This window comes from Felis catus, chromosome E1 (genome assembly GCF_018350175.1).
Source record: "Felis catus isolate Fca126 chromosome E1, F.catus_Fca126_mat1.0, whole genome shotgun sequence".
In the NCBI taxonomy this organism is placed as follows: Eukaryota; Metazoa; Chordata; class Mammalia; order Carnivora; family Felidae; genus Felis; species Felis catus.
Genome location: NC_058381.1, coordinates 14,420,088 through 14,447,349, shown reverse-complemented (window position 1 = coordinate 14,447,349; position 27,262 = coordinate 14,420,088). Strand labels below are relative to the sequence as shown.

The 27,262-nt window shown below is 41.9% G+C and overlaps 1 protein-coding gene and 1 long non-coding RNA gene across 4 annotated transcripts in view; one reads left to right on the top strand and one right to left on the bottom strand.

The window, feature by feature from the left end:
• METTL16 (methyltransferase 16, N6-methyladenosine) overlaps positions 1-10,918 on the bottom strand; it is an 80,810-nt gene extending 69,892 nt beyond the window's left edge. The window contains exons 1-3 of one of the 3 annotated variants that reach the window (XM_045044002.1): positions 10,757-10,902; positions 9,784-9,872; positions 3,434-3,561 (exon numbers count right to left, since the gene is read on the bottom strand). In XM_045044002.1, the coding sequence (XP_044899937.1) occupies positions 3,434-3,561 (128 nt within the window). In that variant the 5' untranslated portion in view covers positions 9,784-9,872; positions 10,757-10,902. Of the gene's footprint in view, positions 1-3,433; positions 3,562-9,293; positions 9,764-9,783; positions 9,873-10,756 lie in introns of those variants that run through there. The other 2 variants (XM_003996410.6, XM_019817345.3) reach the window with 2 other exon arrangements.
• Positions 10,919-20,463: 9,545 nt separating this feature from the next.
• Positions 20,464-27,262, top strand: part of LOC123381995 — a 53,504-nt gene continuing 46,705 nt past the window's right edge. The window contains exon 1 of the long non-coding RNA XR_006589691.1: positions 20,464-20,793. This is a non-coding gene — a long non-coding RNA (uncharacterized LOC123381995). The remainder of the gene's footprint in view (positions 20,794-27,262) is intronic.

Here is a 27,262-nt window from a genome sequence, read left to right as displayed (position 1 = left end):
AACCATGACATCATGATGTGAGCCAAAGTTGGATGCTTAACCAACTGAGCCACCCAGGTGACCTTCATTTTTTTTAACTTTCAATGAAAATTATTGTTTTTATTAACATAAACTAGTCCTTTTTTTCCAATTTGATGCTTTCTTATCTTCTACTTTACTTTTTCTAATTTGGGGGAACTCTCATTTGCCTAGAAAATTTTTGTTCATCCCTTTAATTTTCCATTAATCCATAATTTAAGTATGTCACTTGTGAGGTGGACAGGGGGAGGAGGAGGGGCAGGCAATGGGTTAGACCGGTGATGAGTAGGCAGCTCTTTCTGCCCATAGGTCTGTCCCTGTGCTTTAATAAAATCATCTATTTGCACCAAAAACAATAACAAAAAACAGGTGATGGGTATTAAGGAAGGCACTTGTGATGAGCACCAGGTCTAAATTCTACAGCTGAAATATTCCACTGTATGTTAACTAGCTGGCATTTAAATACAAACTTAGAGAAAAAGTAAGTTTGCCATTTGTAAATGGCACAGAGTTAGATTTTACAGAGGAATTAACTCTCGTGAATTCAATAAATTTTTTGCATGTCTATTACTTGCCAGGCACCTTTAATACATTCAGATATGCTATAATAACAAATCTGTCTGGTCTTTTCTGAGCTATTATTTTAAAAAATATAAATCTTAAGCCATCTTAAAAATCCTCCTCTGGTTCCTCTGTGTCTGAGCAACCAAGTTAATTTGCATGCTATGACAGGCTCTTCATGACCTGTTCTTTTTTTCATCTTGTTACTCCCCAACCTGCTATCCTATGTCCACTTCAGCCCCACCTACGTGCAATTCTCCAAACTTTCCACACCCTTCACAAAATTCTGCTCTCTGTACTTGGAATTCTTTCCCCCACCCTTTTTTTTTTTAATGTTTGTTTATTTTTAAGACAGAGCACGAATGGGGGAGGGACAAAGAGAGGGAGACACAGAATCCAAAGCAGGCTTTAGGCTCTGAGCTGTCAGCACAGAGCCTGATGCAGGGCTCAAACTCAGACAGCTAACCGAAGTCAGACACTCAACTGACTGAGCCACCCAGGTGCCCCTCCTTCCCCCTTCTATTCAGTCTTCAGGATTCAGTTCAAAGACCCAAGGCCTCTACTAACATCACCCCGTATCACTGCTTTGTCCTGCTCTTCTGACTTCCATTTTCAATTGCCTACTGAATAACCCTACTTGAATATCGCACAGCTTTCTCAGATTGCATATAACCCAAACCGAAAATCTCATCTCCCCAAAAACAAGCTCATTCCCCCTTGATCCCTAACTCAATAAACCAGGTACTACCACCTAGCCTCTTGCTAAATTAGAATCCCAAGCACCACACCTGGCTCACACTCCTTAATTTCTACCACGTTCTGCTCATTCTATTCATGAATTTTTCTCAAATTCATCAGTGATTTCTATCCCTCCTGCCTCTACCTAGTTAGGCCACCAATGTCTAATCTGGATTACTGAAACCATTTCCTACTTACCTCCCTATACCTCCAATCTTAATTTCCCCTACAACCTATCCTCCGCAATGCTCCTAGACTACTTCTGTCTAAACACAATTCTGAACATGTTATTCCTCTACTTTTAAATGTTAGTGGATAAGGATGGGGGTGGGTAGCTCTGAAGATACAAGAACTCTTGATGCATGTCCTTAAAATAAATTCCAAACTCCTAAGTGGGCCTTGTAAAGTACTACAAGCATAATCATCTCCAGACTCATCTGTCCACTATATCTCAGGCACACTCTGCTTTTCCAGTTCCCCTACTGCTCAGTGCTCTGCACATACTGTTCCCTCTACTTGTAACACTCTTCTATCCGGCTAACTCCTAGTCATTCTTCAGCACAACCATGACACCACTTTTGTTTCAAATCATTCTCTAAGTCCCAAAGTCACAGTTGGGTCTCCCTTCTATGTGATGCTACCATACATCCCACAGATTCTGCCACACCAAATGCGTTTATTTGTCCACTTCCCCTACTAGTGTGTAAACTCCAAATGCGAAGTCACTGTCTTTCTTCTTTATTATGGCTTTTCCAAGAATTTGGCACAAAATGGTTAATCAACAGACATTTTGTTAAGTAATTAAGTACAATGATAGGAACACACAGGAAACCCAGAATAAAAAAACTGTATCTGTCCTAAAGCTACATGGACAAATAAAACATCCACATATGTAACTATGAAACGAAGATTTAAGCACGATGGTAGAGATGATGTACACCAAGAGAAATACTAACTCAATCTCTCTAGACCATCTCCACAGTAAGATGCCAAAAATAATTCTTTAGAGCATGTAAAGAAAATACTGGAACTCTTATTTAAATGTTTTTTATTTCTATTTCATATTATGTCATCTAATGTGCTTAATATAGTAACACAGTGAATTGTACAAGCATTCATATATGGGGTGGTCCTCAACTTTGAGTGACAAAAAAAGCTTGGAAACCATAGTTCTAGGGTATCTGATCTCAACCTTTGTGTACTGTTGAAGGGGGCCTTGATCGCTTTCAGAATCTCATAGAAACTAAGAATTATCTCCCAGAAAAATGAGCATAAATATACATTATTTTTAAACTTTTATAAGATTTCTAGGGTATCTCGGCCTTCAGGTTAAGTCCTGCCCTAGGGCTTCCATTTTTAAAGCCATAAAGAGACTGCTAGTAGAAGAGGTCATCAAAATGTCTCAGGCCCTATTATCCTATTATTCCTTACCTTCCCTTTTCTCCACAATCCTGCTCCTCCTCCTCCCCAGTTGAATCACCACACCTGTCTCCAAGAAGGCTTGGAATTTCTAGTCTATAACTCCCATAGAGTTTAGGAATGCAGTGAAATATTTCCTTCTCAAAGGTATAACATACACATCAGTTATTCCCAAACCATCACCATAATTTTGCTATTTCCCTAAGTACTCATATTATTATTTCCTTAATTTTTAAAATCAACATTTTTACCAAATTTAACTTTAAATTTGAGGACATCCTAAGTATCTGTGAAATCAGTTTTGATGCCTGATGATTTTCCTACTACATCAAAATAAACATACACTTAAAATAAGGACTCTAGACCCTCATCAGCACCAAGTTTTAGAGCACAATCTCAAGGTTTCTGCACTTACTCTGAAATCTCTGTTGGGTAAGCAATAATTCGGAGATCAAGTTTTCTTAAAGCCAGAAAGAAACTTAAAAGTATTTGGTCCAATCCTCTCATTTTACAGTTTAAAAAGATGCAACCCAGACAGGTTAAGTGATTTGTCCAAGATCAGATGAGAAATTTAAGGAAAAGTCTAGGATTAGCATTCAGGTATAGTATTGGCCCAGTATGCTTTCCACCACACTTGTGTCCTTTCAGATTACACTAGAATAATACAGTTATCAAGAATTCTTCATCTGTTACCTACCTCACTCTTCCATTCAGATTTATCTGAACATGCTGCTTAAAATCTGGATATTTGGATGCCAGATACGCAAAGTCAGGAGGTTTGTCCTTGTATCTATTCCTTGCATGCATTGATTTACTCAGAGCCATCTTTAAAAAGAAAAAAAAAAAGGAAAAAAGTCAGCATATTTAGTTTAAAAAAAATTAATGGGAAAAAGCTGTGGTTGCCAAGTCAACAGTTATAGCCAACATATTTCTGCTAATCAACTGAGAAAGTAGAAGTTACATTTTTTAAATGTACACAACAAATAAGCATATGAAAAGATGTTTAACATCACCATGAATCATTAGGGAAATGCAAATCAAAACCACAGTATCACTTCATAGCCATTAGGATGACTATTATTAAAAAGGAAAAAAAAGAGGGGTGCCTGGGTGGCTCAGTTAGTTAAGCGTTGGACTTTGGCTCAGGTCACGACCTCATGGTTCATGAGTTCAAGCCCCACATCAGGCTCTGTGCTGACAGCTTGGAACCTGCTTCAGATTCTGTGTCCCCCTCTCTCTCTCTGACCCTCCCCTGCTCGCACTCTCTCTCTAAAATAAACATTTTAAAAAGTTAAAAAAAAAAAAAAAGAGAAAAAAAGATAAACGTTGGTGAGGATGTTAGGAAACTGGAGCCTTCACGCACTGCAGGGAGGAATGTGTACAACTGCTGTGGAAAGTTTGGCGGTTCTTTAAAAAGTAGAATTGCCACATGATCCAGCAACTCCCCTCCTCATATACCCAAGAAAAGTGAAAGCATGGATTCAAAGAGATATTTGCACATCAGTGTTCACAGCAGCATTATTCATAACAGCCGAAAGGTAGAAACAATCCCCAATGTCCATAAATGGATAAACCAAATGTGGTACATACATACAATGGAATATTATTCAGTCATAAAAAGGAATAAATTTCTGATACACCCTACAACATGGATGAACCTTAAAAACATTATGTAAGGGAAACAAGCCACGTACAAAAAAGACAAACGTTGTATTTTCCCACTTATAGTAGCAAGAATAGGCAAATTCATATAGAGAGCAGAATAGAGGTTACCAGGGTTTGGGAGGGAGGGAGGAATGTTGAATTATTACTTAATGGGTACACGGTTTCTGTTTAGGATGAGGAAAAACTTCTAGAAATGGACAGTGGTGATGGTTACACAACACTGAATGCACTTAATGCCACTGAATAGTACACTTAAAAATGGTTAAAATGGTTAACTTTTATGTTATGTATATTTTATCACAGTTTGAAAAATGTATGCAACATATGATTTTTTTTTTTAAACCATGGGAAGAAAACCGGAAACTATTCTTTTGAAAGCATCAAAGGGGTAGAAGGCAGTATAATCTACAGCCAAGAAGTAATAGTCAGAGGTACTTTTTACAGTGTTCTTGTATGGACTGAATATTTGGTAGTACACCATAAAGTCACTAATGTTTCCAAATACACTTTCTATTTTATAAATTTCAGTCTTGTCAGTCCTAGGTAGCTAAAAACCAAATGAAAACAAACAATTTTGTCTTCTTCCAGATTACAAAAAGGGAAAAAAAGTTAATGCATTTATATTGCAAGACAAACACTGGAAGAAAAGCCATTGTAGTGGTTTAGTAAATTGTGCAGTTGGTAATTTGAAAAAATAATTTTTTTATGCTTGTTTATTTTTGAAAGACAGAGACAGAGCATGAGTGGCAGAAGGACAGAGAGAGGGGGAAGGACAGAATCCAAAGCAGGCTCCAGGCTCTGAGCTGTCAGCATGGAGCCCGACGTGGGGCTCAAACCCACGAACTGAGAGATCATGGCCTGAGCCGAAGTCGGATGCTTAACCAACCGAGCCACCCAGGCGTCCCTAAAAAAATATTTTAGTGTATATCTCAGTGGCAACTGATTTGTATTTTCTTTTTATCACCCTGTATTTTCCATTGTTTTTTATAAGGCGCATTCACCTAAACAAAGTTATGTAAGTCAGAATCTTAGGCATCACTTGCTAGTTCTATACTCCTCTCATATCCCCCAAAATCAACAGTCATGAGGATTTTTACCTGCTAAATACCTCTCAAATCCATCTATTCCTCCCTATCTTCACAGGTATCAGCCCAGTACAAATTAACTTGGATAGCTAAAACAACCTCCTACTTGGCCACACAAAATCAACTCTTACAATTTTCCTTTTCCACTTTGCAGAGATCATCTCCTAAACACAAATCTCATTATGTCTTCCTTCTCCTATGCTCACCTGTTCAAATCTTTACTCAGAGGATTAAAAACAAAAACCACTAGGGTGCCTGGGTGGCTCAGTTGGTTAAAGTTAAGCCTCTGACTCTTGATATCTTGATTTCAGCTCCAGTCAGGAAGGCTGCTTAAGATTCTCTCTTCCTCTGCCCCCCCACCCTACCCCTTCACACAGGCTTGCTATCTCAAACTCATAACTTTAGCATACATATTAGGCCCAGCACAGCATGGCCTTACCTAGTTTTTCACCATCAGTTTATGTCACACCTATCCTTGCTCTTCTTTCTGTCCCTCCACTCTGGCAACAGGGTCTTTACACAGTTTATTCCCTTTGTAATGTTCTTTCCTCCTCTTCACCTACTGAATTCCTACTTATCCTTTAAGATTTTATTTATTTATTTTTGAGAAAGAGAGAGCACAGCCAGACTGCAGCCAGCAAGTGGGAGAGGGACAGAGAAAACAAGAATCCTAAGCAGGCTCCACACTGTCAGCACAGAGCCTGATGTGAGGCTGCAATTCTCTAACCCAACTGTGAGATCATGACCGGAACGGATATCAAGAGTCAGACGCTTAATAGATTGAGCCACCCAGGTGCCCCCTCCTACTCATTTTTACTCTTACAGTTCAAACATCTCTTCTTCAGGAAAGTGTTTCTTCCCTAATCTCACTAGTTAAATCATATTCCCTTATTATAATGTCTTCTGGCAACAAGCACCTTTCCTTTGTAGGCTTATTAGAGATGTAACTTTACATAGTAATGGATCTAACACTCTATTTCAGGTTTTTGACAGCTTTCTACACTGAAAAAAAAATTGTTTTTAATTTTTTAATTCAAGTATAATTAGCATAATGTTATATTAGTTTCAGGTGTATGATATAATGGTTCAACAATTATAAATATTCCCCTGGGCTCATCAAAGTAAGTGTACTCTTTTTTTTTTAATTTTATTTTTAACGTTTATTTATTTTTGAGACAGAGAGAGACAGAGCATGAATGGGGGAGGGTCAGAGAGAGAGAGGGGGACACCGAATGTGAAACAGGCTCCAGGCTCTGAGCTGTCAGCACAGAGCCCGACACGGGGCTCAAACTCACGGACCGCGAGACCAGACCTGAGCCGAAGTCAGACGCTTAACCAACTGAGCCACCCAGGCGCCCCAAAGTAAGTGTACTCTTAATCCCCCCCACCCACCTCCCCACCTCCCCTCTGGCAACCACCAGTTTGTTGTTTGCATTTAAGAGTCTGTTTTTTGGGAGGCACTTGGGTGGTTCAGTCTGTTAAGCGTCCAACTCCTGATTTCAGCTCAGGTCCTGATCTCATAGTCATGGGATAGAGCCCTAAGCCAGGCTCTGAGCTGAGCTGAACGTGGAGCCTGCTTGGAATTGTCTCTCCCCACCCACTCCTCTACAGACATGCGCGCGCGCTCTCGCGCGCGCGCGCGCGCGCTCTCTCTCTCTCTCTCTCTCTCAAAAATAAACATCTAAAAGAAAAGAGTCTTTTTTTGCTCATCTACCTTTTTTTTGTTTCTTTAAATTCCACATGAGTGAAATCATATGGTATTTGTCTTTCTTTGACTTATCTCACTTAGCACTATATCCTCTAGGTCCACCCATGTTGTTGCAAATGGCAAGATTTCATTCTTTTTTAAATTTTTTTAATGTTTTTATTTACTTTTGAGAGACAGAGACCAAGTGCGAGTGGGAGTGTGGGGGAGGGGGGGAGGGAGGGAGGGAGGGAGAGAGGGAGAGAGAGAGAGAGAGAGAGAGAGAGAGAGAGAGAGAGAGAAAGAGAGAGAGAAAGAGAGAGAGAGAGGGAGGGAGACACAGAATCTGAAGCAAGCTCCAGGTTCTGAGCTGTCAGTACAAAGCCTGATGTAGGGCTTGAACACGTGAACCACCAAAAGACCATGACTTGAGTGGAAGTTGGATGTTTAACCAACTGAGCCACCCAGGTGCCCCAAGATTTCATCCTTTTTAATAGCTGAGTAATATTCCATCATGTATATATACACCTTTTTAAAAATATATACCTTTTAAAAAAATTTTTAGTGTTTAATTATTTTTGAGAGAGACATGTGCAAGCCGGGGGAGGGGCAGAGAAAGAGGGAGACACAGAATCCAAAGCAGGATCCAGGCTCTGAGCTGTGAGCACAGAGCCCGACATGGGGCTCAAACCCACGAACCGTGAGATCATGACCTGAGCCGAAGTCAGACACTTAACCAACTGAGCTACCCAGGCACCCCAACTTTCAAAGCATTCTAGGCTTTTCCCTCAAAGTTCTTTAGTTTACATTTGTCTGTCCTATCCCCCACCCCACCTCCCAAGCTGCAACCATGTCCATCTTATTGTTTATTCCATCCACCAGCAACTGGCATACAATAAATATTTGTTAGGTCAATGAATAATTCAGAATTTAGGGGAATTAATAGTCACCTGAAAGCTTTTCAGCATACTAAACTACCACCTTTTGCCCCTAACGTTATCACAGGAACTCACTACATACAAGTTTTAATCTCCTAACGTTAATATACCCTTACAGACTATCAAGAAAGAGGGGAGCATAAAACTAGGACAAGAACCAGTCCCCATGAAAAAGTTGTGTAAGGGGCACCTGGCTGGCTCAGTCAGTACAACATGTGACTCTTGATCTTGGGGTTGTAAGTTCAAGCCCTATGTTGGGTGTAAAGATTACTTAAAAATAAAATTAAAAAAAGATTAAAAACTTAAAAAAAATTTTTTTTTAATTAAAAAAAATAAAAATCAATCAATCAATAAATAAATAATAAAATTAAGGGGCGCCTGGGTGGCTCAGTCGGTTGGGCAACCAACTCCACCCAGGTCATGATCTCACAGATCATGAGTTTGAGCCCCTCATCCGGCTCTGTGCTGACAGCTCAGAGTCTGAAGCCTGCTTTGGATTCTGTGTCTCCCTTTCTCTCTGCCCCTCCCCCACTCATGTTCTATCTCTCTCCTTCAAGAGTAAATAAACATCAGGGGCCCTGGGTGGCTCAGTCGGTTAAGCGTCTGACTTCAGCTCAGGTCATGATCTCGTGGTTCATGAGTTCAAGACCCACATCGGGCTCTGTGCTGACAGCTCAGAGCCTGGAGCTTGCTTCAGATTCTGTCTCCGTCTCTCTCTGCCCCTTCCCCACTCATGCTCTGTCTCTTTCTCAAATATAAATAAAACATTAAAAAAATTTTTTTAAAAAGAGTAAATAAACATCAAAAAAATATTTTTAATAAACAAATTAAATTTAATTAAAAAAAAAAAAAAAAAGGAAAATGTTCTCCTTTCTTGTGATTCTGGCAAGCAACAAAAGTACCCTAACAGTAATTTCAAGAGACATTGGCATGTAAGGCTCTGCAACACATTTAAGATTCTAAAGACTGCATACATGACATCAGTGTACACACGACACTCTGAACATATGTGGAACAAATTAAATTACAGATACAGCAAATTCAATTCATGTCCTACATTAATCAACCCTTCTGATTAGAATACATACAGAAAAAATCAATAAAGCCACCCTTTTGCTAACCAATCTCCTAATGCAGGCAATGGGGTCTTAGCTAAATCTTATTCTTCTGAGTATCAACACTTACCTGGAATAAACATTGTCACTTCCCACTTCTCTCTAACTTAATCTTTCTCTTCCTGGCTCATTCTTATCCAGTCACACTGCCCTCCTTGTTTGTTTTTGTTTGTTTGTTTGTTTGTTTTTTAATCAAATCTGGCACACTCCTGACTCAGGGCTTTTGTACTTGGTCTGTATAGACTGCTCTTCCCCCAGAAATACATACATATAAGGTGCCTCACCTTTTTCAGGCCTTTGATAAAACCTCACCTTCTCACTGATGCCTTTCCCACTTTTTAAAAATTATTATTATTTTTTAAAGTATGCTCCATGCCCAACGTGGGGTCTGAACTAACCACCCCTCTATCAAAAGTAGCATGCTCTATCAACTGAGCCAGCCAAGGCGCCCCTGATGCCTTTCCTTAGTGCAGTGAGTTAACACACTCCACTCCCTTAAAAGTTTCGGTACTCTACATAGAACTTACCCATCCGATATTCCATACACAGCATTTACTTACTTTTCAAAACTGCCCTGCCAGTAAACTTCATGTGGGAAAATATTTTGTCTATCTTGTTCACTGTGATATCCCCGCGCCTAAATTAGGGCCTGGGAGAGTAGACACTCTTAAGTATTTGTTGACTGAACACACGATGAAACTCTTCACTGTCCCAGAACACTAAAACACAGCACTCTCATTCTTTGTAGAACAGCCCTCAACTGGACACTCAAAAAGGATGTCTCTTGTGGGTTACCCGGGTCAGTCCAGAAAGCCAAAGGAGTACACCCTTGAAACTGAGGCTTCGCTTTTCTTTGATCTTTGCCATCTCCATGCTGTTTCCTTGGTTTTCTCCTAACCCTCTTAGTAACAGTCTTAAACTACCGTTTATCTTAACACAAAAGAATCTAAATTCCGCTTCGAATTCAAATTTCCGCTTCTAACTCGAAATTTCTTCTGCATAAATTTCTCCCAGTTCAACCCCAATCTCCGTTTTCTCACTTTGCCTTCCTTCCTTCATAACTCTGACTTTTTCCTCTAGTTCCGCCATTGCCAGTTCTCCATCTCCTCCACTCCTCCCACACATTCATCTTATCCACCCAGTCTTCCCGCCTCAGTTTCGGATCTCTCTAAACCTCCTCAGCCCCTGGGACCTCCCTCACTTCAATCCTAGCCTCCATTCTATACGCCAACTCCTCCCAGCCGCCCCACCACCATTACCCCCCTCCACGTGCGCGCGCGCGCGCACCCACCCACCCAAACCGTTCACTCACCCATGTGGTCTGTCCCCCTAGACCCAAAGTCAGTACCTCACAGGTGCAGAATCCGCGCGCGCGCGCACGCAAACACACACACACACACATACACCCATCGGGTCTGTCTCCCCAGGCCCGAAGTCAGCAACTCACCAGCCCAGGACCCGAGAATAAGGAACTCGGGCCGTACATAAGTTAAACGACCTCTCCTCCCGCCCAAGAAATATTAAATGACTCACATCTGAAATCAACGTTTCTTCAAGAAGACCAGTCTGGAGTAGGCCTCTTTAACCCTAGAGTCTTAAACCACCCGCAGAGCGAAGCGCCTAGAAACGCAGATGTTACGCTCCAAGTGCGCCGCCATGTTGGGCAGCCATTTAGCCTCGTGATTGGACGAAGCACTCTCGCGCGACCTGTAGCAGAGTCTGAAGAAAGAAAGAACCGTCGCGATATCTGGAGTTTGAGGCTCCTGACACAAGGAAGGGGCGTGGTAGCAAGCGGAGTGTTTTTGCGTGAGGGCACCTGGCGTAAAATCGGTTTGAGAACTTGTTTTTCGTTTGTCTGTTTTTTAATGTAGATTTTAAAAAATGTAGCTTTCTGGGTCCCACTTCAGACTTCCTAAATCACTCTCGGGGGTTGGGCAGGAATATGAAAACGGCGGGGGGAGGGGACTTTAGGATTTGATGGCGAGCAGTTAGCGTTTATTGTGCAACAGGTCTCTCTCTTCGTACGTTGCCTCATTTAATCATGACTGATGAACCTGTGGTGTGGGAAGGCGTAATCGCATTTACAGCGTCAAAACTGGGGATCAGAAATATTAAGTCGTTTGTTCAAGATCTCACATCGGGTGACACTAAGTCCGTGTTCTTTGTCTCCTCACCTGCCACTTGAGCTGGAAGCTCTATTAAATGATTTTCATTTTTCTTTTCAACTCGGTTATACTTTCACCCTCTGGTAAGTAGAGTGAGCATTAGTCTCATTTCATAATGGAGACAAAAAGATAAACCACTTTAAAAAGGTATACAACTTAAGCTAGGACTAAAGTCATCCTCTGGGCCCTCACGTAGTAACTTTTTCCATTAAAACTTGCGTGAGTCCTAGTAATTAATATGAAAGCTTCTGGCAAAGTGCTGCTGTAAAATTGAGAGACAGAGGCTAAGAAATGGAGACTTCAGCTTTATGCAGAACAAAGTGTATAGGCAGTCACCCAAGGAAAGGTGAGGAGGTGCTCTCATCTATTGTGTAACACACACCACCCTAAAATATATAGCTTAAAACAACAATTTTATTTACTCACTGTTCTTCAGTCTAGGCTGGAATTAGTCCATCTGTTCTTGTTCTGTCCTTGCTGCTCATGGTAGCATCAGCTGGTGGCTGATTCAGCTGGAGTGACTGGGCCCCCCTCTCCCTGTAGTCTCAAATTTTCTCCCTCTCCATGTGACCTTTCCATATAATTTCTCCAGCAGAGTAGCCAGACTTCTTACATACTAGCTCAGAGATCCCAAAAAGGCAAAAGTGTAAGCTTCTGGGCCTTCTTAAGGCTTAGGCCCAGAACCGGTGCTTTCATTATTCACTAAATTCTATTTGTTAAAGCAGATCAAAGGGCCAGCCAGATTCAAGAGGAAGGTATCCTGGAGTTCCAGGTTATACTCTCAATACTGGAAGCTGTGGTTTGCTGATCTACCAATGAATAGAAAACCACAGAAAGTTTTCTCTTTAGTTGTAGTGACTTTGGTACTGGTTATTTTTACAGTATTTAGTGCTGGCTTCTGGAAAGGTGAAAGAGAAAATGGTTTGGGAGGTATGACTGGTAGGGTTGTAAGATGCTGGTGAATTTCTCTGTTAGCTCCAGACAGAGATCCGACTCCCCTGTGGGTCAAACCAGAGAGATCCTAGCTTTATGGGGTTTAAATCATGCCCCCGACCACTTACTAACCCCATGATGATGGACAATTTACTTACAACATCCAAGCCTGAGTTTTCTCAATATTGCCAAACAGGATGGTAATCTCATATGGTTGTTGTGAGAATTAAATCAGATAATGCATATAAAGCAGCATAGTTTCTAGCACATAGTAAGTTATCATTATTACTATTATTATTCCTTATCATTTCTTTGTCAGTTTCCATTTTTAAAAAATTATTTCAGGGGCGCCTGGGTGGCTCAGTCGGTTAAGTGTTCAACTTCAGCTCAGGTCATGATCTGACAGTTTGTGGGTTCAAGCCCCGCATCAGGCTCTGTGCTGACAGCTCAGAGCCTGGAGCCTGCTTTGGATTCTGTCTCCTTCTCTCTCTGCCCCTCCCCCGCTCATGCTCTGTCTCTCTCTCTCTCTGTCAAAAATAAATAAAAACATTGAAAAATTAAAAAAAAATTATTTCATAATGATAAAACATGTTCACTATAGAAAATTTGTCAAAATTTTAAATAATACAGGAAAGTATGAGAAAGAAAGCACAAAGTATCTAAAAATCTCACCACCTAGAGCCAATTACCAGAAGTTGATAACCTTACTTCCAGACCTCTGTTTTCATAAGGATATATAACTAAATTTTTATATATTTTTTCTGAGATATAAATCTTGGAGGTTCTCCTACCTCAATTAATATAGTTCTATATTAATGCGACGGGTCCATAGTATTCCATTTTATGGATGTGCCACAATTTTTTGAAACTATTTTCCCTACAGGTGAACATAGATTGGCCTGCTGTTATGGTACAATGATGACTACATCTCCTTTAAAAAAATTTTTTACGTTAAAATTGTCTAGAGACTCCACAAAATAGATTAATAACATACTCAACATCAGATTCCTATGGCTTATCTCTCTGACTTACCCTCAAATTCCCAGGAATTTAATCTTGTAAGAGAAGTCTGTCCAACTTCAACACAGTATAGGAGTTCAATTAGTCTATTACATTCTTTGCTTTTTGCTGCCTCTTTGTAGTAGGAAATTGATTCTGCACATTTAGTGGGTAATGCTGCTAATTCTGAAATTTTACATATTTGGTACCAGATCTGCTTTCAGCATCAGCCATTCTCCTGGGCTGAAGTCAACCCTTGAGGGCATCATCCTGAATTCCCATTTTACTGAAGTTAATTATTTCCAAGACCTAGTTACTCTACCCTGCCACTCTCCTTTGGCCAGGACTAGACACTCAACATCCACACATCTCTCTAACTTCATGTCTTAGGGAGTAATGATTGAATGTCAATTCCCAGAAGACCATGGCCTCCTTATGTCAATGTATTCAGCTCCTTTTTAGGGACCAAGTTAATATTTCAAAAATCTAATGGCCACCTTAATTAAGTCGTAAGAACTATGCCCTTATCCCAAAACAATGACTGTTTCTCAGCCTTACATTTACATAACTGAGAGAGCTGCTCAAGTGATGCTTTATATTTAGGACACCATATTTTTCATTTTTATAAATAATGTTGAATTCTTTGAAGACTCGAAAAGTAAATTTCAAAAATTAATAGCTGGAAGAAGAACTGGATCTAAATGTACATTTGACTACTTCCTGTTCAAAGTTGCATAAAACAGAATATATTAATTTAAAAACAATAAATTCCAAATAGGACTGAAAACCAGAAATAACGCCATTGACGGATCAGAAAATTGGGGGATATTCTGAAAAACCAGGACACGGATAGGAATAACAACTAAAATGCCAAGGGGTTTTTTATAGGGAAATGCAGATGATTTTGAAATATATCTGGAAAACAAAATGCAACAATAGCTAATAATAGTGTTTTCCACTTGGAAAAAATTATACCACACATAAAATGAACCCCATATGGATAATAAAACAATCAAAAACAAAATTAACTATAGAAGTGTTAGAAGAATGCAGAAAAATGTTTTTAGAAAAAGAATAGGGAGGGTCTCCTAAAGACACAAAGCTCAAAAACCATAAAGGTTGCTAAATTTGGTTACATAAAAATTAAAAAATTCAGGGGCGCCTGGGTGGCTCAGTCAGTTGAGCGGCTGACTTCGGCTCAGGTCATGATCTCGCGGTCCGTGAGTTCGAGCCCTGCTTCGGGCTCTGTGCTGACAGCTCAGAGCCTGGAGCCTGTTTTGGATTCTGTGTCTTCCTCTCTCTGACCCTCCCCTGTTCATCCTCTGTCTCTCTCTGTCTCAAAAATAAATAAACGTTAAAAAAATTTTTTTAATTAAAAAATTCAATATAACAAAAGATACTACAAATAATTGACAATAAACAGAAAATATTTGCGATATATATAACAGAGTTAATATCCAAGATACGTTCTCAAACAACATCAAATCAATAATCCAATGTTAAAATGATTGATCTATACGAAAAAGAAATTCACAAAAGACCATATATAGTTGACCTATGAAAATATATTAAAAGTTCTCAAATGCATAAATAATCATACAAAGGTAGAGTTAAATAACTGTAAGTACCACTTTGAACACATCATATTAATAAAAATAAAAAATATAATGTCCAACCATGGCAAAGGTTAGTGTGTTAGTTTTTGGTGTGTAACAAGCCATCCTAAAACTTAGTGGCTTAAAACAACAGGCATTAGTTATTACTCACAATTCTGTATATCAGCTGAGTAGTTATTGGGGTTCACTGATATCTGCAGTTTTCTAGATGTTAAGCTGAGGCTTGGATGATCTGAGATGACCTTACATGTCTGGCAGTTAGGAGGCTGGTTGGTGTAGGGTCAGGGTCAGGAAACTACTGCCAGTGGGCCAAATCTGGCCACACCGATTTATTTACATACGGTTTACGGAAACAGCAGAGTTGAGTAGTTGCGAGAAAGGCCATATAGCCCACAAAGCTGAAAATATTTATCATGTGGCCCTATACAGAAAAAGGTTGCCAACCCCTGGTTAGGAGGCCTAAGCTGGGAGTGCTTGTCTCTGCTTCACATGGTTTCTCACCCTCCAGTAGCATAGACTGGGTTTACTCACATGGCAGCAACATTCCAAGAATGTTTATCTAATAAGAGATAAAAGAGATTTATTTCTTTTTTTTAAAGAATTTACTTTTTTATTTTTATTTTTTTAATGTTTTATTTATTTTTGAGAGAGACAAAAAGAGTGCAAGCTGAGGAGGGTCAGAGAGAGAGGGAGAGAGAGAATCTGAAGCAGGCTCCAGGCTCTGAGCTGTTAGCACAGAGCCCGACATGGGGCTGGAACCCATGAACTCGAGATCATGACCTGAGCCAAAGTACAACACTTAACCAACTGAGCCACCCAGGTGCCCCTGAGATTAAAGAGATTTAGAAGAGGGGCGCCTGGGTGGCTTAGTCGGTTGAGCATCTGACTCTTGATTTCAGCTCAAGTCATGATCCCAGGGTCTTGGGATCTAGCCCCATGTTGGGCTCCACACTGAGGGTGGAGCCTGCTTAAGATTTTGAGATTCTCTCTCTCTTTCCCTCTGCCCCTCTCCCCTGTTCACATGCATGTGCGCGCGCTCTCTCTCTCTCTCTCTCTCTCTCTCTCTCTCTCTCTCTCTCTCTCCCTAAAATAAAAAATAAAGACATTTAGTAGACATATCCAGGGGTGCCTGGGTGGCTCAGTCGGGTAAGCTTTCAACTTCAACTCAGGTCATGATCTCACAGTCTGTGGGTTTGAGCCCTGCATCGGGCTCTGTGCTGACAGCTCAGAGCCTGGAACCTGTTTCAGATCCTGTGTCTCTGCCCCTCTCTCACTTGTGCTCGCTCTCTCTCTCTCTCTCTCTCTCTCAAAAATAAACATTAAAAATTAAAAAAAAAATTTAATTAGAAGATATATCCAGAAGCTCCAACTCTGTTTAGTAGGAGTTCTAGAAGGTGAGAACACAGAAAATGAAAGAATCATGGGGGGGAGGGGGGGAAGAATAATGGAAGAAAATTTCCTAAAGCTGAGAATGATAGAAGTCTTCAGATTGAAAGAGTTCACTGGTACTAAACTGAATGAATTTTAAATTTTTAAAAAATGTTTATTTTTGAGACAAAGGGAGACAGAGTGTGAGTCGGGGAGGGGCAGAGAGCGAGGGAGACACAGAATTCGAAGCAGGCTCCAGGCTCTGAGCTGTCAGCACAGAGCCTGGTGAGGGTCTCGAAATCATGAACTGTGAGATCACGACCTGAGCTGAAGTGGGACGCTCAACGGACTGAGCCACCCAGGCGCCCCTAAACTGAATGAATTTTAAAAGACCCACACCATGTCAAGATGTTAGTATGGACTCTAGTCCAATGTGACTTATAAGGATGTCCTTATAAGGAGAGGAGATTAGGTCACAGACAACACAGAGGAGCAACCATATAAGGACACAGCAAAAAGGCAGCCATTTATGAACCAAGGAGAGAGGCCTCAGAAGAAACAAAATCTGCCAACACTTTGATCTTGGACTTCTAGCCTCCAGAATTGTGAGAAAATAAATCTTTGTTGTTAATAGGCCACTTAGTCTGCTTTAGTATTTTGTTAGAGCAACCCTAGCTAAGGAATACAGCCTACTTGGTTACATTTATTATTAAGTATTTTATCCTTTTTGTTGCTATTGTAAATGGAATTGTTTTCTTAATTTCCTTTTCAGATTGTTCGTTGTTAGTATACAAAAATGCAACTGATTTTTGTGTGATAAACAGGCATGCCTGTGTGTAAAAGCAGGCACTTTTGTCTTGTTGATCTCAAAGGAAAGCATTTGGTCTTTAGCCATTGAGTATGACATTAGTTGTGGGCTTTTCATACATAGCCTTTGTTATGTTGAGATAATTTCCTTCTATTTTTAGTTTGTTGAGGGTTTTTGTCAAGAATGGGTGTCAACATTTGTCAAGTGCTTTTCCTGTACCAGTTGAGATGATGTGGGTTTTTTTCCCCTTCATTCTGTTGATGTGGTGTATTAATTGATTGATTTTCATGTTAAACCATCCCTGCTTTCCAGGAATAGACCCACTTGGTCATGGTGTATAATCCTTTTCATATGCTATTGAATTCAATTTGCTTGTATTTGGTTGAGAATTTTGGCATTGGTGTTTATAAAAGACATTGATCTGGGGCGCCTGGGTGGCTCAGTTGGTTAAGCATCCGACTTCAGCTCAGGTCATGATCTCACAGTTTGTGAGTTCAACCCCCGCATCGGGCTCTGTGCTGACAGCTCAGAGCCTGGAGCCTACTTCCGATTCTGTGTCTCCCCCTCTCTCTGCCCCTCCCCCACTTGTACTCTGTCTCTGTCTCTCTCTTTAAAAAAATTAAAAATTAAAATAAAATAAAAGACATTGATCTGTGGGGTTTTTGTTTGTTTTTGTTTTTGTTTTGTAGTATCTTTAATTTGGGTATCAGGTTATTGCTGACCTCACAGAATGAATTTGGAAGTGTTTCCAAAATAATAAAGTAAGTAGAGTTAGGGAGACTTGGTGGCTCAGTCAGTTAAGTATCTGACTCGATTTTGGCTCAGGTCATGATCTCACACTTTGTGATATCTTGCCCCAAGTAGGGTTCTGTGCTGACAGTGCAGAGCCTGCTTGGGATTCTCTTTCTCCCTTTCTGTCTGCCCTTCCCGCCCCATGCATGGGGTCTCTCTCTCTCAAAATAAATAAATAAACTTTTTTTTTAAGTCAAATTTTTCTTAAAAAAATAAAAGTAGCATTAACCTTGACCATGGCTGTGAAACAGATCTGGAACTTTTTCAACTTGCAAAACTAAAACCCTATATCCATTAAACAACAACTCCCCTTTTCCTCCTCCCTCCAGGTCTTGGTAACCACCATTCTACTTTCTGTTTCTATGACTTTGACTATTTTAGAAAGTTTATATAAGTGGAATCATATAGTATTTGTCTTTTTGTGACTGGCTTATCTCATTTGAATATCATTTTTAATCCATTGATTTGTCCTTTTGGTAATTCATGTAGTCCCCACATAATGCTTCAGTTTATTTCTAGACTTGTTTTCTTGATCTGTCTGCCTATTTCTATACACGTACATACACATTTGTTTTAATTATTGTAGCTTTCTATTTTCTAACTTTTCTCACATGTTTATGCTTCCAGATAAACTCTAGAACCATTTTGTTAAATTTTCTACAAAAATCCTTTTTTTATTTTTTTAGTTTTTTGGTTTTTATTGTCATTACATTAAATATACAGATCAATTTTGAGAAGATTAGCATCTCCACAATACTAACTCTTCCATTTGTTTTTTTGTTTTGTTCTGTTTTAAGTAGACTGCATGCCCAGTGCGGAGCCCAATGCAGGGCTTGAACTCACGACCCTGAGATCAAGACCTGAGCTGAGATCAAGAGTCAGATGCTTAACTGACTGAGCCTCTCAGGTGCCCTTCTTGCACTTATATTTAATAAGACTTCATACTAGCATACAAGACCATTTGCAGCAGAGTCCCATCCTTCCTTTCTCGGCCACGTTTAGTCTCCTTCCAGTCAAACTCACTGTGATCGGGTCCCAAACACATTTAATGCTTCATGTTCTTTTCTGCCTCTCTTTCTTTTCTGCCTCTCTGCCTGGTCTCTCATCCTGAAATGTCCTCCTCTTCTCCTCCTCATAATTTCTACTGGTCCACATCCTTTTTTAAAATAATTTTTTTTAATGTTTATTTTTGAGAGAGATAGAGTGTGAGTGGGGGAGGGGCAAAGATCAAGGGAAACACAGAATTGGAAGCAGACTCCAGGCTCTGAGCTGACAGCACAGAGTCCAACTCGGGGCTTGAACTCATAAACTGTGAAATCATGACCTGAGCTGAAGTGGGACGCTTAACCGACTGAGCCACCCAGGCACCCCTGGTCCACATCCTACACATACTTTATGTCCCATCACAAATTGCCATATCACCCTAATACTTCCTGATTCCTTCATCCACATGTAACTTGAAACTCCATAGGGGTGGGGCGCCTGGGTGGCGCAGTCGTTAAGCGACCGACTTCAGCCAGGTCACGATCTCGCTGTCCGTGAGTTCGAGCCCCGCGTCGGGCTCTGGGCTGATAGCTCAGAGCCTGGAGCCTGTTTCTGATTCTGTGTCTCCTTCTCTCTCTGCCCCTTGCCCGTTCATGCTCTGTCTCTCTCTGTCCCAAAAATAAATAAACGTTGGAAAAAAAAGTTAAAAAAAACAAAACAAAACTCCATAGGGGTAAAAAAAAAAAAAAAGTGTGTTACTTTATTAAGGTGCCCACCCCAATTTTCTCTCTCTTGTTATTTGTGTTGTTCTCTTATTGGTCCACAATCAACAGTTATGCATTAGAGCAACAGGTTTCAATGAAGAGGGCCCATTAGAATCCAGGGCAAGCTTTTTTAAAGACCACTTGCTTTGATCCCCTTTCAAGAAATTCTGACTCGGTAGGCCTGAGGTGGGGCTCTGACATCAATATTTTGCATGTGTATACTTAAAACTCTCCACAGGTGTGCTTTGAAACTCTGCAAACCACTGTTTTTAGTTAAACTTCATGAATTCCTGAATATCATATATATGTGGCTATGGTCCTACCAAATTTTGGTTCCTTGAGTGCAAGACCTGTGTCTGATTTATCATTACATGCCTCCCTAAGTACATAGCCCAGTAAAGATTTGGTAAGTATACCTACATTGATCAAACCAGGACTGGTATTAAATGGCAATGTTACTTTCCCTATTTTAATACTCTTACAACCATACAACCTACTATTGGCCATAGTCATCAGCCCAGGACCCTCCCTTTGCACTCTGCAGCCTGGATGCTTCAGTGGGCAAAGGAAAATCAGGAGAAATATCAGCCCTATGGGTATCCATAGCTACAAGCCTGGTGTAGGAACTCCAGGAAGCCAGACCCCAGAAAGCAGGCAAGACTGGATTTTGCATAACATATAGCTGGACTACTCCTCTGAATCTTGGTTTCCTCATCGGTAAAATGAAAATAATAGCATTAGCCACTTCTACTTTCCAAGGATAGTGTGAGGCTCAGGAAAAAAAAAAAAAAAAAAAGCAATGAGTGTGCTTTCACATTGTCCATCAACATACCCATATGGGGGATTACACTAGCTGTTAGTACCAGGGATCCTACCACAGCCCTCCACTTCTGCTACTAGAGTCCCATGAGTGAGATCTGTATCTCCAGAAAGGCAGTTTAATCACACAGCCATTTCATATGTATCCAACCACCATCTACTGAGAGCCTATCATGTGCCAGGCAGTGGGGATACACAGACAATAGACCAGCCCTGCCTTCAAGGACCCCACAGAGAGGGACACAGTTTGGATCCTTTGTCCACTGTTTCAAACGAAGAAAAAGCAACTTCGCACACAATTTCAGACTAGTGGAGAAGACAAGTGAGTAAACCTAGCACTGGGAACAGATGGGTTAGCGCGGAGACGATTGTTGCCCTCTAAACGAAGGGGGCAGGGCGCGGTCAGGGGCTGTTTCCCGGCCCCCTTTGGTTCCTGAGACGCCTACAGCTTCCCGGGTTCCTCCAGGTACGCCCGCGCCCTCTGCACCCTCAGGTCTCAGCACCCTTTGGCCTCCACGCCCCCACAGCCCTCGAATCCCCAGATTCCCGCCTCCTCCGGTCTCCGTGCCGCCGGCGCCCGGCTCCGGCCTCGGGTCTCGGATCCCCGTATCCCGACCCATCGCCAGCACCCAAGTCCGTGTAGGTCTTCCCCGCGGGCCGCGCTGCGCAGGGCGAAGCAGGCTGGTGCGCCCCGGCCCCTAGCGCCGGCCCAGCTGAGGATGCAGGACGAGGGCCGCAGAGCGCAGCAGGCCCTGTCGCCCTGGCGCCAGCTTGCCTCCTTCCCGTCGCTGGGGCGCGGTCGCGGCCGCCCGCAGCTCAGGCCCCGCGGGCACCGCTCCCTGGCAGGGGTCGGCGGGCCGGCCGGGTGCGCTAGGCAGGCGAGCTAATGCGCAGAAAGGCCTTGGAACAGGGTCTGCCGCCGAGTAGGCGCTCAATCCATATTAGATAGTATTGTTTTTTCCTGAAATCCTCTCCTGCCACCTGCTTAATGAAACTGCTCATCCTGGAAGCAGAACGTTCCCCCGAAATAGCTCATCTGAAGGTTTACTATAGGCCTGGCACTGTGCCGGGGCTTTAAAAACGTTATCTCTAATTTTCACAAGCGCCGGATAAGATAGGGACCGTTATCTGCCCATTTTAGTGTTGAGGAAACAAACACTTAGATTAAGAATTAATTCTGGGGCTCCTAGGTGGCTCAGTCGGTTAGGTATCGGACTGCAGCTCGGGTCACGATCGCACGCTGTGAGTTCGAGCCCCCACCCCCCCACCACCCCCCCCCACCACCCCACCACCCCCCCCACCACCCCCGCCCCCCCACCACCCCCCCCCCCCACCACCCCCGCCACCCCACCACCACCCCCACCACCCCCCGGACTGACATTGGGCTCTGAACTGACAGCTCAGAGCCTGGAGCTTGCTTAGGATTCTGTGTCTCCTCTCTCTGTGTCCCTCCACCACTCATGCTCTGTCTCTCTCTCTCCCTCTCTCAAAAACAAAGATTAAATAAAAGAAGAAGAAAAATTAATTTTGCTTAAGGTCTGGCAGCAAGTCAGTGGAGGAACCAGAACTCTAACCCCGACTGCCTGGCTCTCAGGCGCCCATTTACCGCTACAATGTACTGTCCTCCCCAGCACCTCTGCAGGTCCTCTGTGCGGGGGTCTTGGGGCCAAGTGGATCTTAGGCCCTGGAAGAGTGAAGGGAAAAATAGGTACTCTGGGTGGTGGTTTAAACAAACAAACAAACAAACAAAACAAAACAGTTTCAACTCAGAACAAATCTTATTGTTTAAGGCAGCTTGAATTGGGTGTTCTGTTACAACCAAGTGTATCTTTATTGAGACAAAATTTACATAAGATAAAATTCGCCATTTGATCATGTTAAAGTGTACAATTCAGCGGTTCTTCATCTATTCACAATGTTGGGCAACCATCAGCAGAACATTTCGTCTCCCCCGCAGAAGAAACTCCATACCCATTGAACAATCATTCCTCTTCTCCTCTCCCACTAGCCCCAGGGAACCACTAATCAATCTCGTTTCTGCTTCTATGGATTTGCCTTTTCTGAACATTTCATATAAATGGAATCATACAATATGTGACCTTTTGTAACTGGCTTCTTTCACTTAGGGTAATGCTTTCAAGGTTCATCCTTGTGGTAGCATGTATCAGTACTTCCTTTTTTATGGCTGAATCATATTCTATATAGATATGTCACATTTTTCTTAGCCATTCATTAGTGTGTGGACATTTACCACTGTTTTGGCTGTTGTGAATAAGGCTGAACGAGTCCTGTACAAATTTTTGTTTGAAGGCCTGGTTGCAAATCTCGAGTATATTCTCAGGAGTGGAAATGTTAGGTCATGGGGTAACTCTGTGTTTAACTTTTTAAAGGTAATGGCGGCATCCTTTTGCATTCAATCAGCAGTGTATGAGTGTTTCCAATGTTAGTATGAAAATAATCAGTATGCCTAGTTTAAAAAACTGTTGCTAGCAGGCTTATGGCAAAACACAACTGTGTTTACCTAATCCGCTGTCGCATTCCCAAGAGACCGACACCTCCAACTCTTTTAACTGTTCCTTTGCCTCGTTTTTCTCCATATTTTAAATAATACGCATCATGTTCCAGTTTCACAGTTTATCAATTTTAAACATTATGGTGACTTACAGTACTCTGTGTTTTCTTCCTTCTACAACTCTTTGGTTTTCCTGAAATTATCGGTTTCCATGTTTTCATCTGCTTAGTTTTCTATGTGCCTGTCTCCATTTCACAGCTTCTCCACAAATGCCCCAAAAAGAGTCTGTCACATGACTGTCAATAATTTTGCTATATACTCAGACACAGTTTGAAGCCTTTGTTGATTTCATTTGCATTTTTGATTCTGGAGGCATCTGTCCCTGAGCCCCCTGCTCCTTCCCCAGTTTGGACGAGCTGTGCCCACCTAGGGCCTGAACACACCTTGGCCCTGCTGGACCTACCCTCACCAGCGTCCTGGGTTGGCTCTCCAGCTTCCAGGGTCCATAGCTTTCTCTTTCATGTTGTATATCCTCATTTTGCTAAAATGCATCCTCCAGGAGTATGCTAAGATTGTTTGGGAAATTAAATATTGGAACCCTTGTATGTCCCAGAAAGTCTTTATTCTACTAGTACACATGCTAAGCAGTTTAGAATAGATACAGAAATCATTTTTCTCCTGATTATTTTGGATTTTCTTTTCTTCTTTTGAAGTCATCTCTATGCCAATGTGGGGCTCTAACTCACAATGCCGAGAGTTGCATCCTCTACCGACTCTGCCAGGGACCACCATTGTTTCCAAAGCAAAGCTTCATGGTCTTCTAATACCCAACGCCTCTGAGGAAGCCCAATGCCACTCTCATTTCTTATCTTTCTTATCTTTGGCCTGTTTTTCCTTTTTTCTCTTTCGAAGCTTTTAGGATCTCTTCATCTTCATTCTTGGTGTTCTGAAATAAAAATAATAAAATAATAAAAGTTAACAAAAGTTTATCCGTGGTGAGGACAAATACCTGCATCATTAAACAAAGTCATTAAACAACAGTTTGTTGTGCCTCTTGGTGAACTCTTTCAGTCTAGAATCCTAGGTTTGTCAGCTACGGAAGTATTTCCTATAGTATCTCCTTTGATAATTTTTTTTTAATTTTTTTTCAGCGTTTTTATTTATTTTTGGGACAGAGAGAGACAGAGCATGAACGGGGGAGGGGCAGAGAGAGAGGGAGACACAGAATCGGAAACAGGCTCCAGGCTCTGAGCCATCAGCCCAGAGCCGACGCGGGGCTCGAACTCACGGACCGCGAGATCGTGACCTGGCTGAAGTCAGACGCTTAACCGACTGCGCCACCCAGGCGCCCCTCTCCTTTGATAATTTAAAGAGATTCTTGTTATCAGGGTTTGTGGAATAATCTAAACCAGCCCCTTCATAAATATCCAGCAAAAGAGGGACACTTGGGTGGCTCAGTCGGTTTGAGCGTCCGACTTCGGCTCAGGTCAGGATCTCATGGTTTGTGAGTTCGAGCCCCACGTCGGGCTCTGTGCTGACAACTCAGAGCCTGGAGCCTGCTTTGGATTCCGTGTCTCCCTCTTTCTGTGTCTCTCTGTCTCTCAAAAATAAATAAATGTTAAAAGATTTTTTTATAAATAATATCCAGCGAATGCTTCTGGATGTTTCTGTGTTTTGTGTTTTGTTGTGCTTTTCTGATTATAAAGATAAATGCACACTTATGTAGAAAACTCAAACAATACTGGAAGCTATAAAATTTAACATACTTTTTAAAGATTTGATGAAAGTGGAACTGCAATAATAAAAACATAAAGTTACTTAAAAAAAATTTTTTTAATGTTTATTTTATTGTGAGAGAGAAAGAGCATGAGTGGGGGAGGGACAGAGAGAGAGGGAGACACAGGATCAGAAGCAGGCTCCAGTCTCTGAAGTGTCACAGCGACTGACTCAGGGCTCGAACTCACAAACTGCAAGATCATGACCTGAGCTGAAGTTGGACACTTAACTGACTGAGCCACCCAGGCACCCCTAAAGTCACTTTTTTGTTTTAATTTTTAATGTTTATTTACTTTTTGAAACAGAGAGAGAGTGTGTGTGAATGGCGGAGGGGCAGAGGGAGAGGGAGACACAGAATCCGAAGCAGGCTCCAGGCTCTGAGCCGTCAGCACAGAGCCCAATGTGGGGCTCGAACTCACGAGCTATGAGATCATGACCTGAGCTGAAGTCAGACGCTCAACCCACTGAGCCACCCAGGCACCCCTAAAGTCGCTTTTAATAGTTGCTTAGCATTCCATCAAAAAGCTGTGCCATTATGAATTTGACCAGGCCTCTACTAGCAGGCAGTGATTTTTGGTTTCTCTTAACCGTAAATGATGCTGGGGTGCATGTCTTGTACACACAGATGCTTCAGTTAAAGTGGTCTCCTTACCTCCGCTGCCCTCAGGGACAGTGGAGGTAGGGGAAGGGTCTTGGGAAGATGAGATTCAACTTGGCCCTCAAGGAGAAGCTGTTTGGAGACTGTCTGAACCTGCCCAGAGATGACCTTGGCCTGACCTCCCTAATGACAGTGCTTAGAGCAGCAGTTCACAAACCTCAATGTGTACATGGATCATCTGAGAAACTTGCTTCCCAAGCTACACCTCAGAGAGTCTGATTCAGTCTGAAGAGAGTTCTGAGAATTTTCATTTTAAACAAGCACCACAGCCGATTCTGATGTAGATGGCCACACTTGGAGAAATATTGACAGAGGGGAAAGTGCAGAGAGGTAAATAGTGTTCACCGAGGAACAGGAGGGGCTGTGGGGGCTGGTAGGGAGGATAATGAATTAAGCACCTTCGGTCATCCCAGGAGACCAGGCTCCAGTGTGCTTTGGGTTAGGGCAGAACTAACTTCACCAGCTGGCCTTTGTTCTCCAAAAGGATCCAGTGATTCTGATAGTCATGTAGACAGACCTCAAGTTCCCTAGTCTACCCCTACACTTTCCTCCCCTCCCTTGTGGTCAATGTTATTCAGTTAAGAATACAGGGGTACATAGAAACATCTTAGCATGTCCCCCCTCCCTCCCGGAGCTCTGGCTGTGAAAGGTGGGGGCCACCCCAGGTCATCAGCAGAGATAACCAAGGTTAGGGATGCTGCTGGAAAGCGGGAGAACAACACCAAGTCTTTTTTTTTTTTTTACTTTTATTTTTTAACGTTTATTCATTTTTGAGAGGCAGAGAGAGACAGAGCATGAGCGGGGAAGGGGCAGAGAGAGGGAGACACAGAATCCAAAATAGGCTCCAGGCTCTGAGCTGTCAGCACAGAGCCCGACACGGGGCTCGAACTCACAAACTGCAAGATCCTGACCTGAGCCGAAGTAGGACGCTCAACCGACTGAGCCACCCAGGCGCCCCTTTTCTTTCTTTTTTTATTTTTTTTTAACGTTTATTCATTTTTGAGAGACAAAAGAACAACACCAAGTCTTGGCGAGGATGTCGTGCAACAACAACACTCAGAAGTGGAACATAAATTGGTCCAACCACTCTGAAAAACAGTTTGACTCAGTGATTCCACTCCAGGGTATATACCCCAGAGAAACTCTTACACTTGGGCTCAGGAAACATAAACATCCAGGAGTTTTTAGCAGCATTGTTGAAAACAGCAAAAAACTGGAAAGAATCCAAATGCCCTTGGATAAAAGAATAGCTAAATTCATTGTAGTGTATTCACACAATGGAATACTGTACATAGTACAAATGAACAAACTGTATACACATCAGCATGGATGAATCTCAGAACAATAATATGTGAAAAAGTAATTCATGGAATAAATACATTCCTGTTAAATTTAAAATAAAACTGGGGCACCTGGGTGGCTCAGTTGTTGAGTGACTGACTCTTGATTTCAGCTCAGGTCATGATCTCACAGTTCGTGAGTTCAAGCCCCCCACCCGGCTCTGTGCTGACAGTGCGGAGCCTGCTTGGGATTCTCTCTCTTTCCTTCTCTCTCTGTCCCTCCCCTGCTTGAGTGTGCATGCACTCTCAAAATAAATAAGATAAAATAAAATAAAACAAAAAATAAAAATAAACTTTATATTGCTTGGAGACTTGTGTATGAAAAAAATAGAAAGAAAAGTAAAATATTGTGGGACAAATTCAGAAGAGTGGTCACCTCTGGGTCAGCCAGGGGATGAAACATTTGAGCACTGGTAGTGTTCTAGTTAAGTGGGGGGGTGGGCTCACAGGTGTTTGTTTTATTATTATGCACATGACTGTATATGTATATAACATTCTTTTGGCT